The sequence below is a fragment of the Prionailurus bengalensis genome, chromosome B4 (assembly GCF_016509475.1).
Source record: "Prionailurus bengalensis isolate Pbe53 chromosome B4, Fcat_Pben_1.1_paternal_pri, whole genome shotgun sequence".
In the NCBI taxonomy this organism is placed as follows: Eukaryota; Metazoa; Chordata; class Mammalia; order Carnivora; family Felidae; genus Prionailurus; species Prionailurus bengalensis.
The window spans coordinates 83,669,405-83,681,612 of record NC_057358.1 but is presented as its reverse complement, the minus strand read 5'-3'; the positions used below and the strand labels follow the sequence as shown (position 1 = coordinate 83,681,612).

Here is a 12,208-nt window from a genome sequence, read left to right as displayed (position 1 = left end):
AGGAAAACAATATCAGAGAGATGGGGAGGCCGCAGAGGCTGTGCTAGAGTGGCACTTTTTTGGTGCGAGAGCGGGAGGGGTGGTTTACGAGTGGAGTCCAATGTGCTTTGATCCTCTACGGCAGCCGGAAGGCGGTGACGGAAGCCAAGGCCGCTTCTAGTCTTGCTGAAGTGGCGTCGTGACAGCGGCCACCAGCAAAGGCCGACTCTCGATTTGGGTTCGCAAGAAACGGAGTTATCCAGATGAGAGGATGAACTTACTTTAGTGACCCAATGGAAATGAATGTAGATATCCTATTAACAAAAGAGAACGTGACTATTAAACAGTGATTTACTACCGGTCTGCAGCTAATTTACAGGTAGACAGTTTCACTGAAGGTGAGGGAGCATATGTAGGGAAAAGGTCAGATTGAAGGGAAGTAAGAAGGCTAAGAGTTTGGCAATAAGTATATGCTTTAGGAGGAAGTGCATATCAGTAATTGAGAAAGGGATACTTCTTACTCGTTTCTCCATCCCTTTAAGAATTATTACTACCTGGGGTGCCTGGCTGGCTCAATCGAAGAGCATGTGACTGTTGATCTCGAGGTCATGAGGTCCAGCCCCACCTTGGGTGTAGAGATTACTTAAATAAACTTAAAAAAAGAATAATTAGTACCTAATGGCACTTATGAGTTAGGCACTGTTCTAACAACTTTATGTGCATGCATATATATATATATATATATATATATATATATATATATTCTTAAAAATCCTGCGGAGGTTCTAGGCATTTTGAAGCTAGGCCCTGCAGCTTCTCCTCAGGCTTCTTGGAACGCTCTGGTAGCTCAGAGCAGCCACATAAGAAGTCTCACCACCTCGCCATGCTGAAGAAGTTTCATGTTGACACTCTGGCTGACAGCTCCAGCTTTCCCGTCATCCCCATCAAGGTGTCAGATATGCAAGAGAAGCTCTCCAGACCAATCCACCTGCCTGCTGAATATCACTAAATGACCCTAGCTAATGCCACATGGGATAGAATAGCTGCCCAGCTGAGCCCTGTCCAAATTTCTTTCCCATAAAATGTGAGCTATGAGAAAGTGGTTACTTAACAAAATACAATGAGCTCAGTTCTCTCATTCTTGTTTTACAGATGGGAAAACCGAGGCACAGAGAAGTTACTTTATGCCAGGCACTATACAAGGCATTGAAGGTACAATTATCAACAAAACAGATACAGGCTTCTGCCTTAGCAGAGCTCACAGACTTCCTCGGAAGTCAGAAAAGTATCTTTAAAGTTTCATGAAAGTCAGGGCGCCTGGCTGACTTGGTTGGAAGAGCAGGCAACTGTTGATCTCAGGGTCATGGGTTCAAGCCCCACATTGAGTGCAGCGATTACTTACATAAATAAATAAGTAAACTTAAAAAAAATTAAAGTTTCATGAAAGTCATAAGGGGGCATGTAAAACTTGCTGTGGGAGCTCCTAGTTAGGGCCTCTACCCAATTCTAAGTGGTTGAGAGAGGGCTTCTTGTGCAAGTGACCTTTCAGCTGAGATCAGAATGATAAGTAAAAGTTAGCCAGTAAAGATTGGTGGGATTGGAGAGGAAGTGTTTCAGGCAGAGGGAAAAAAAATATATGCACAGGACCAGAGACCTCAGTGCACTTCAGGAATGTGAGGAATTAGTGTATGGCGAGAGTTTAGAGTTTGTGGTAGGGAGCATGAAAAGGTTGGGCTCAAGGGAGAAAGTCTCTGTAAACCATACTGTAACATCTGGACCTTACTCTGAGGACAATGAGAAGCCTTCAAAAGGTTAAGTCAGGGGAGTAGCAGGGCATTTTTGTGCTTTAGAAAGGTCACTCTGGCTGCTGGGCCAGGAATGGACTGGAGGTGGGCAGGACTATATGCAAAGAGACCGTTAGGAGGTTCTATTATCCAGGCGAAAGAGGATGATAGTTGTAGAGGTTAAAGGAAGTAGGTAGATTGAAAAGATTTAGTAATCAGTTAAATATGAGTAGTGAGAAAAGAGAGAAATGAAGGTTGGCTGCCAGGTTTCTGGCATGGATCAATTGGGTACACCCTGTATGTGCTGCCACAGCTGATAGTATTTTTCTTATCATAGTGATTATCACACTGTATTTTGTTATGAGAAGGCAGGAGCCATATTGGTCATCTTAAATGACAATGCCTAGCACACAGTTCCTGCCTAGCACGGGTGGCAGTAAGCATCCAGTATTTATTGAACTTAAATTTAACTGAATAGTGGTGCTGGAGGAGAAACAGGTTTGGCCGGGGCCGGGGTGGGGGTGGGGGTGAGGGTGGGGGTGGGGAGGGGAGCTGACAAGTTCAATTTAGAACATACTATGTTTGGGGGCGCCTGGGTGGCTCAGTCGGTTAAGCGTCCGACTTCAGCTCAGGTCACGATCTCGCGGTCCGTGAGTTCAAGGTCCGTGTAGGGCTCTGGGCTGATGGCTCAGAGCCCGGAGCCTGCTTCTGATTCTGTGTCTCCCTCTCTCTCTGCCCTCCCCCATTCATGCTCTGTCTCTCTCTGTCTCAAAAACAAATAAACATTAAAAAAAATTAAAAAAAAAAAAGAACATACTATGTTTGTACTACTTTGAGCATGGTGAAATATCCAAATGGGGTTTTTCAGTGGACCATGGATTAAACTGGAGTGCCACAGAAAGATCCGGACTGGAGATAGGGTGCTCACCGGCACATGGAGGTCATTGAAGCTGGGGAGAGAATAAGACCACATAGATTGTGTAGAGAGTGCAAAGGGCATAAGATCTTAGGCAGAACTCTGGGGTTTAAGGAACAACAAAAGTCCTTCCTTATGCAACAGAGAAGGAACTGCTAAGAAGGTAAGGACACCAGAAGTGTTTGTAGGAGAAAATAGTCGATTGTGTTGGCTGCTACTAAGATGTCAAGCAACATAAGGACCTCAGCGTCCCTGTAAAGTCAGGGGGGACCCTAGTGAGGAAGAACCTTGCAGAGGTGAGGGAGTGAGAGGAGAGAAATGGTGACCCCATATGTAGGTAATTCTTCCAAGAAGTTTGACTGTCAAGGCACCTGGATGGCTCAGTCGGTTAAGCGTCCGACTTTGGCTCAGGTCGTGATCTCACAGTTCGTGGGTTCAAGCCCATATCAGGCTCTACACTGACAATGTGGAACCTACTTGGGATTCTCTCTCCCTCTCTCTCTCTGCCCCTCCTCCACTTGAACTTTCTCTCTCTCTCTTTCTCTCAAAAATAAAAAAAAAATGAAATAATTAAAAAAAAAAGTTTGTAAAGAGGGTGGTAACTGAAGAGTACAGTAAAGGGAGATTCATCTAAACCTCCATCTAAAGGAGGCCATCTAAAGATGGCTGAGACTTGAATATGTTTAAAAGCTAAGGGGAAAGAGTCAATAAAGAGGGAGAGGATAAAGTGCAGGAAAGACGGCAGAAAAGATAGAAGAGGATGAGACTGGAACACTTAGAAAACACCGGATGAATGAATGATGAATAAATGGGATGAAGTTGATCACTATTTTGGAGGTGGGAAGGAATAGTTGAGGGGTAGGGTTCTCCGCATTTTGAAAGTGGAGCGAACTAAGGAGGAAGATATCACTGAGGCCCAATCCCAGTCCTGGGAACCAGCCCTCAGATCGCATGTCAGGGGAGGAGAGTTGGCTCTCTGAGGTCACCAAGGGGGAGGTGTACTCCCTACCTACCTCTCCAAAGCCAAACAGCCTCACATTGTGCAGTGGGGAAACTGAAAGAACGGGAAAATAAGAGTGGTTAGGTAAGGAGAAAGCCTCAGCATGTGTTTTAAAGCTCTGGCAACTGACAGAAGTCCATTCCCACCTTCCACCGAGGAAAAGCGGACAGCAGTGCCCCCTTCCTCCCTCCCCCCAAATGCTATCGTAGCACCCTGTGACCTTGTCCACAGGCCTTGATTCAACTGTAGCAAATTTATTGTCATTAGTTAAGATCTGTCTGTAAGCTCCAAGAGGGCCAGGGCTGTGTCTGTCTTCCTCTCTCTTATCTCCAGTGCCTGACACTGTTCCTTTCACACAGGAGGTGCTCACTCAGCCAATCCTTAGTCACAGCATGAGTGAATGAACCCACACACTGAAGAAGGACTCCGCCCAAAGGGCTTTCCTCCAGAGGGTTGTTTCAGGCCTCTCAGCTCCCAAAACACATCCTGGATTGAGAGGATGGTGGTATTTGCACCTTTTCCTCTAACTTGGAACCCCTCTGTGTTTCTCCCAGCCACTTTCTCTTCCTCTCTACTTTCGTCTTATTGTTATTGCTCTGGCTCTGTTTCTCTGCCTCTCTGTCTCTCAGAGTCTGCACAGGAAGCACGCCGCTTTAGGTCTGAGGCTATTGGTAACGGAAACATTGGTGCCTGTGTAAATTTCATAAAGGTCACAAAGTTTTTTTTTATCTTTGTCGTTCATTCCTGTCTCTTTGCCTGTGTTCTGTCTCAGGACTGATTCTTTCTCATCTTCTTGGGTCCAGCTCAAAAGTCCTGCCACCACCACCCAGGATCAGCTCCTGCTGCCTGTGGATTTGCTGATGGGCCTCAGAAGGTACTTGGAGGAAAATCACAAAGCTAGCCCCTCTCCTCTGATTTCCTGCCTTGCTGGCCTTATAGCTCTGCTGACCACATCCTCTCTCACCTTACTTATATAGTTCCTCACCAGTCACATCACCCAGGAGTTCTCGGCCTCCCAAACCTGTCACTGACACCCACCCAGGCTCTCTGCTTTACTCTCTGCTCTCATTCTGAGCTCCCTGACCTTACCTTTCCCCCAACGCTGTTCTTGGAACCATGTCCCTCTGCTTGGAAGCAGCCAGTTGTGCCCTTTTCTGGATCTCCAACAGCTCTTTTTCCTACAGGTGACAGTACTGACCACAATGCTGTCAGGCCGGTGGTGGCCAAGTACCTGGGGGAGCCTCGGGCTGGGATCCCGAAACCCTTCTCAGGGATCCCAGCTCTGCGTCCTCTATGCCTTCACTTACACTGGGGCAGATGGCCGGCAAGTGTCCCTGGCTGAGGGGGACAGGTTCCTACTGCTTCGAAAGACCAACTCAGACTGGTGGTTGGCAAGGCGCCTGGGAGCACCCTCTACTTCCCGACCCATCTTTGTCCCAGCTGCCTACATGGCAGAGGAATCTATCTCTTCCCAGAGACCAACCACCATCACCTCCAGCCAATCCCTCTGGATTCCTGGTAAGTACTCCCTTCACTTTCCTACCTCGCCAGCTTCTAGGAATTATTGGAAGGATCTCCCTCCCTCAAAGCTGACCCCCTTCTCTTATTTACCTCTGGTCAGCCTACTTTTCATTCCCATCACGGTGTCCCCCATTGCCCCTCCTCCTAGTCTCAAGCTTTCTAGGTCTCATGTACTTTTCCACAGCCTCCCCCGCTCTTGTCTTCCCCGTGAACCCCTGGGATGACTGATGCAGCCAATATCACCTCTCTGATCACCTGCCCCCCCTCCACTCTTCCCATTTCTCTGTTTCTAGGGCCAAAGTTGTTTCCTGGCTCCCTGGAGGAGCTGCACCTGTCTCAGGAACCCCCAGACAGAACCCAGGCCACCTCTAAGCAGCCTCCTCCTCTGCCCCCCAAAATGTGTAGAAGTGTCAGTGTTACCAATTTGAGGCCTACCCTTCTGAAGCCCTTTCAGGAAGGAGCAAGTGGAAGATCCCTCTCTCAGGAAAACTTGCTGACAGAGGCCAATGCTAACCCGGTGAGTCACAGCTCTTCTGAGTGCAGTCAGCAGTTATTTACTGCTGGGCCTTGTTCTAGGCACAATGGCAAACAAGGCAGACAGAATCTTTGCCCTCAAGGGATTTCCATGGAGGTGACAAACACACAAACCAATAACGGTTGGTATTGATAAGTGCCACCAAGAAGCATAAATATGGCAGGGAGTGATGGAGGGGATCTGGGAAGGCATCTCTGAGGAAATGACATGTAGTTGAATCTGAATGAGGAGGAAGAGACTGCCATGAACCAAACTAGGAAATGAGAAGGAGTTCTAGCTGAGGGATAGCAAGTAGCAAAGATCCTGAGGATACACGGAACCTGGCATGTGATAGAGGGACAGTTAGAAAGCCAACTAGCTATGTTGTTCTCTCTCCCTCCAGATTCCTGGCCCAGGGCAGCATTTTTCCTGTGTCCCATCTTGCCAGCTCAGGTCACCAACAAGTCCCATTTAGAGCTGTAACTCCCTTGCTCTTCCCGAAGACTCAGCTCCTCCCCTCTCTCTTACTTGCTAGTGGATGAAAAATGGCCCCTCTCTCATACTCCCCTAGCAGGGGTCTCTGACACCTCTCCCTCTCTCCCCTATCAATGGGGAGGATGTGAGGGTGGGGCACTCCCCTCAACCCTCCTCCCCCCCCCCCCCCCCGAAAAAGCCGGTTCCCCTTTCCTGAGGCCCTGGGGTAGGGGCGGGGTAGGGGAGGAGGGAAGTTGGCAACAGGAAGTGAGGAGAAAAGCAAAGACTAAGGGAGGGAGTCAAAAAAAAAAAAAAAAAAAAAAAAACAACCAGCTGGGGACTGGGGTTTCTTCCCCAGTACCTGGGTCACCCCAGCCAGGAGCTGGGGGTAAGAAAACAGTGGGGGAGAGAGGAGGAGGTGGTTAGGTGCAGAGAAGATTGGGGACGAGCACAGGCAGAATAACTACCTTTTTCTTCCCCCTTTGCTGACAGGCAAGACCCCAGCCCCTCATGTCAGAGCACCCTGTGTACTGCAACCTAGTGGACCTTCGCCGCTGTCCCAAGTCTCCTCCCCCAAGCCCTGCGTGCCCCCCGCTGCAGAGACTGGACGCCTGGGAGCAGCACTTGGACCCTAACTCTGGGCGCTGCTTCTACATAAATTCGCTGACTGGCTCCAAGTCCTGGAAGCCCCCGCGCCGCACTCGCGTGCGAGAGATGGTGAGACTTTCCCTCCAGCTTGTTCCTTTGTCCCCTCAATCTCCTTCTTTTCCCTACTGAACCCCAAAGTAGTGTGTTTTCTCTCTTGGGCCCCATAAGAAAATTGTAAGAAGGGTGTTGAGACCGGGTTGAGGTGGCATCTGGTCGTAGCTTTGCTCCCCCCATCCCCCAACCCCAGAACCTTGGCTCCATGGAGGGGACGCAGACCCGGAATAGGGGCAACGGTGTCCTGCAACCTCAGACAAAGGGCTCAGAATCTGAAACAGGGAACCCAGAACTGCTTGGCCCCCAGGTGAGACCCCCCCCTTCCTGATCGCATGCAGGAAAAGTCATCTTTTTACTACTCTCTTTTATGCAAGACATTCTTCTTCCTTACCCATCACACCCCCAGCCTCTCACCCACATCCGCACGCTTCTTCCCCCTATAGCCAGGAACTCCGAAGTTCAAGTTTCCTCCACTTGTTCCTCCAATCCCCTCCCCCAGGGTTCACTCTCCCACTGCCAGCACACCTCCCAGCTCCACCCCTCAGACCAGCCAGCAGCCTTGCAGCCCACTCGACCTCTGCCGCAGGTCTTGGACGACCCCCATGTAAGTGTCCCATTTCCTTGTGCAGGCCAAGATCCTCACTGCCCTACCCCCCAATTCCTGCTCCTCTAGATACATCTTCCTCTTTCTGCGTGTTCGCTGGGTATCCTCTCTTACCCAGTCTCCCCCATCCCCCAACCGTAAAGGACCTCACTCCTGGGACACCTCCTTGGGAACGCTGTGGCCGCTGGGGGGGTGGGGGGAGGGGCGCTGGGTGCCTTATTGATACCCCTCGCTCCACTTCTCAGGAGGTGGAAAAGTCGGGTCTGCTCAACGTGACCAAGATCGCCCAGGGGGGGCGCAAGCTCAGGTGACGAGAACCGGGAATACAGCTGGGGCTTGGGCGTCTAGATTCTGTATTGTGGAGCGGAGTGCGGGGAGAGCGCCCTCCCCACGTGATTCTAAATGACTTTTGCACTACTACCACTGCCGCCCCCCACCCCTGTAGGAAGAACTGGAGCTCATCTTGGGTGGTGTTAGCAGGTAACAGCTTGGTGTTCTACCGGGAGCCGCCGCCCGCCGCGCCCTCCTCAATCTGGGTGAGTGTGAGGGAGGGGAGGAGGGGGCGTGCAGGAGGCGTTTGGGCACTTCTACTCCCGCGAACTGTGGGGAGGAGGTGGGGAGGGGGAAGTAAAGGAAAGAGCACAGCCTCCCACGTCCTCGCAGTCCCCGGGGTGGGAGGGAGGCAATGAGGAGAACAGCGCCGTTGGCCTCAGTTTCTCCCAATTGCCAGGGACCAGCGGGTAGCCGACCCGAAAGCAGCGTGGACCTGCGCGGGGCAGCCCTGGCCCACGGCCGCCACCTGTCCAGCCGCCGCAACGTCCTGCACGTGAGTGCCCCTCCGCACGTTCCCAAAGCTCCACGCGACCCGAAAATGCGCTCCCAGTTTCCCGCGCGGGTGTCCCGCTCGGCCTCCCTGCTTTTTATGCCCCTTCCCTCTGACTGAAGCCCTTTCTCCGCTGGCGGCTCAGATCCGCACGGTCCCCGGCCACGAGTTCCTGCTGCAGTCAGACCACGAGACCGAGTTGCGAGCCTGGCACCGCGCGCTGCGGGCGGTCATCGAACGCCTGGTGAGCTGGATGGGAGGTGGCGGGACGGAGCCCGGGCACAGGGAGTGGGGAAGAAACAGTAGGATTCTAGGCTGGTAGGAGGCTGGGTGGTCTCGGTGTAGTGCCCTGGAGTGGGGTGGGGGGAACGCGGAACCCCGGCAGCCGGTTAAGGTCTCCCTGCGTCGAGCTGAGGGTGCAGATTTCACTCTTCTCTCTCCCAACCTCCGACTCGCTCCCCCCCCCCCGCCCGGGGCCTTCGGTGTGTAGGATCGAGAGAACCCCCTGGAGCTGCGTCTGTCAGGTTCGGGACCCGCAGAGCTGGAGGAGCTGAGCGGCGGAGAGGAAGACGAAGAGGAGTCGGAGCCGGTGTCCAGGCCACTGCTGCGGATCGGCGGCCGCGGGAGCTCTCGTGAGCGGCCCGGGAGGTCCTAGGGTGGGCGGGGCCCGGGAACGCGTCTCCGGGCTCCGTCCGGGCGTCGGCTCTCACGCCCTGATTCCACCTGCCTCCTGCAGGTCGGTGTCCTGAAGGAAACGAGCAGAACCGCGTGCGGAACAAACTGAAGCGCCTTATCGCAAAGAGACCATCCTTGCAAAGCCTGCAGGAGCGTGGTCTGCTCCGAGGTGAGGTGGGCTGAGCCGGCCATCACCCTTCTCCTTCGTACTTGCTGTAATATATTTGCAGGCACTTTTGTAGTCCTGATCTGGGCATCCGCCCACTTTGCGGATGAGAAAATTTCAGTGAGCAGAGCTTCCCAGAACTAGGTCAGTGGTCTTCAGAGACCACTACTGTCCCCTACACCTGTTATTTTTTGGGGGGAAGGGGTGTACCTCCTAGAGTACAGGCCTAGAAAAGGCAGCCAGGAGGGCCAGCCCAACTTTAGGGTGAAAACCTGTGCTGAGAAGAGCTTCCATGGGCGATGCTGCCACTGCTTCCCAACTCGCCTCTTTGCTTCTCCAGACCAGGTGTTCGGCTGCCAGTTGGAATCACTGTGCCAGCGGGAAGGGGACACCGTGCCCAGCTTTGTGCGGCTCTGCATTGCTGCTGTGGATAAGAGAGGTCACTTTCCAGAGACCGCACAATCCACCCCTTCCAACAGGCCAAGGCCTGGAATTCCCCACCTCCCCCACCTTAGTCTCCCTCCTGCATTATTTCTCTCCACCCTTGGGTCTCTCACCAGTCCTCACCACATACAACTTAAAGCCGGAATCCTTATCTGCTCCCTGCCTCATCTCCTAGGTCTAGATGTAGATGGCATTTACCGAGTGAGTGGGAACTTGGCGGTGGTCCAGAAACTTCGCTTCCTGGTGGACAGAGGTGAGAAGACTTACAGGCGAGTGGTGGTACTAAGAATTTCATGCCTCAGAACCACAGGCGGTTCTGAATGAGGGAGCTGACAGAGCAGGGAGATCTGGCTAGAACTGCATGACTTAGCTCTTGATCTCTTCTCATCCATGTTGCAGAGCGGGCGGTCACCTCCGATGGGAGGTATGTGTTCCCAGAACAGCCAGGACAAGGTACTTATGTGGGAGGCTCCTTAGACCCTTAAAACATCCGACATCCTCCCTGCTCCCTGTGGATCTCCCCATGTCTTGCTCCTGGGAGGGTTGTCCCCAAGCCCACCTCTGCTGCCTTGACCCTCTGTGGACCTCCTAAGTATTCCTGTGGTCTTCCTTACCTGGATCTTCTCCCAAACTCCTGACCTCTCTGTCTTTGGCTCTCTCTGAACCTTCATAAGCCCTGAGCCCTTCTGCACATCCTTCTCCTCCCAGAGGGCCGATTAGATTTGGACAGTGCCGAATGGGATGATATTCACGTGGTCACTGGAGCACTGAAGCTTTTTCTCAGGGAGCTACCCCAGCCTCTGGTGTCCCCACAGCTGCTGCCACATTTTCGTGCTGCCCTTGGTAAGGGATGAGAGCTTTGGGTAAAACCCTTGGTACGAGGGTGGGGCATGAAAGGTAAAAAATAGAGATTCCCTTACATTCTTCTATTTCATCCTGAGTACAAAGATGGAAAATAACTTAAAAAATTTTTTAATGTTTTATTTATTTTTGAGAGAGAGTATGAGTGGGGGAGGGGCAGAAGGAGAGGGAGACACAGAAACCGAAGCAGGCTCCAGGCTCTGAGCTGCCAGCACAGAGCCCGAAGTGGGGCTTGAACTCGTGAACTGTGAGATCATAACCTGAGTTGAAGTCAGACGCTTAACTGACTGAGCCACCCAGGTGCCCCGATAGCTTTCAATTCCCGTGCCAACTCCAGTTGTTTTTTTGTGAATGGTTAGAGGGCTAAGTTAAAAAGAATGCTAAAGCTGCAGTTGAGGGGGCTGTCTGGCTGGCTCAGTCGTCAGTAGAGCTTGCGACTCGATCTCAGGTTGTGAGCTCGAGCCTCATGTTAGGTGTAGAGATTTCTTAAAAATAAAATCTTGAAAAAAATTAAAGTTGCAGCTGGGCTCAGTAAAAAAGAAAGCAGTGGTAGATTAATCGTGTCTTCCATGGGCATGGGAAAGAGTAGCGAGTTTACCCCCCTGCCTAAGGATCTTCCTTGGCCTCACCCCTATGCCCTTCCCTTCATTCTTTCTCTCTAGCACTCTCTGAATCAGAACAGCGCCTCTCTCAAATACGAGAATTAATAGGCTCAATGCCCACGCCGAACCGTGACACCCTGCGGTACCTCCTGGAGCATTTATGCAGGTCAGGAAAACCGAATGTCTTTGTGCATGCTGAGGGAGGGTGGAGTGGGGCAAGCAGCAGGGACCCTGTTCAGATGCAGTAAAGGTAGGAAACACCTCCCTTCCTCACCTGTTTAGTGGGCAGATGGAGGAAACAGGCAACGTCTGTGTCTGTTCGGGGCATCGAGTGGGGATCAAGAGAAGCCCAGGGATGCTTTGAGAGAAATGAGGGAGATTTAACCTCTCCCTTCCCTCTGCCTCTTTGTCTCCTGTTGGGACAGTGGTCATGGCTTACGTGGCTGACCTGGGCCTGGGTGGTGACTTCTGAACGAGGATAGCCATTTGAATTAGAGTCTCCCAATCTGTGAGCAAAGAGGACTGTAGAGGCAGTCTCTGAAGCTGGGAAGAGGCGAACGTATCCTAGGTTGTATCTTCAAGTTGTGTCCTGAAGCTCTCTCTACTGGTCCTATCTCCTTTGCCCTTGAGGCTCTCCGCTTGGTTTCCTTCAGCCACCACAGAGAGAGGTCCCAAGGCGAACTCTTTCCTGCTCACACCGTTGAAGGGTTAGATTTATTTGAAGTGATGAAGCTGCTGCCTTATAGCCCCTTCTCTTCACCTTTGCGCACAGGGTGATAGCACACTCAGATAAGAACCGCATGACCCCGCACAACCTGGGAATCGTGTTTGGGCCAACCCTGTTTCGCCCAGAGCAGGAGACATCTGACCCAGCAGCCCATGCTCTCTACCCTGGGCAGCTAGTCCAGCTCATGCTCACTGATTTCACCAGGCTTTTCCGTTGACTGGTGCAAGGAAGAAGAGGAAAGGTGTTCCTCCTGATCTCTGTTGGGTGCCCTTTGGTGGGGGTGGGGATAGTGGGTGTTCTGTTTTGAGGACATCCCATTAAACCCTGTGTCTCCCATATGAGTGTCTTTGTGAGTCTGACCTGAGGGATTTGGGATGGGGCGAGGGAGCCTCTCTAAAGAGGGAAGTGGGTGGATA

The 12,208-nt window shown here is 51.9% G+C and overlaps 1 protein-coding gene across 6 annotated transcripts; it reads left to right on the top strand.

The window, feature by feature from the left end:
• The first annotated feature begins 136 nt into the window (after nt 1–136).
• Nucleotides 137–12,128, top strand: ARHGAP9 (Rho GTPase activating protein 9). Of its 6 annotated transcripts, none has more exons than XM_043564580.1 (19): nt 152–358; nt 4,452–4,553; nt 4,864–5,197; nt 5,494–5,717; nt 6,681–6,905; nt 7,084–7,197; nt 7,390–7,494; nt 7,740–7,801; nt 7,940–8,030; nt 8,225–8,320; nt 8,463–8,561; nt 8,808–8,949; nt 9,054–9,161; nt 9,499–9,597; nt 9,778–9,855; nt 10,002–10,055; nt 10,311–10,445; nt 11,126–11,231; nt 11,838–12,128. In XM_043564580.1, exons 3-19 carry the CDS (start codon nt 4,882–4,884, stop codon nt 12,007–12,009), a joined length of 2,226 nt encoding a protein of 741 aa, XP_043420515.1. In that variant the 5' UTR covers nt 152–358; nt 4,452–4,553; nt 4,864–4,881; the 3' UTR covers nt 12,010–12,128. The 6 variants fall into 6 exon arrangements, 4 of the variants coding, with proteins under 4 accessions (XP_043420515.1, XP_043420513.1, XP_043420517.1 ...); XM_043564578.1 differs by having other exon boundaries at nt 152–377; XR_006294719.1 differs by lacking the exon at nt 11,838–12,128 and having other exon boundaries at nt 137–377; nt 10,002–10,026.
• Nucleotides 12,129–12,208: the final 80 nt, after the last annotated feature.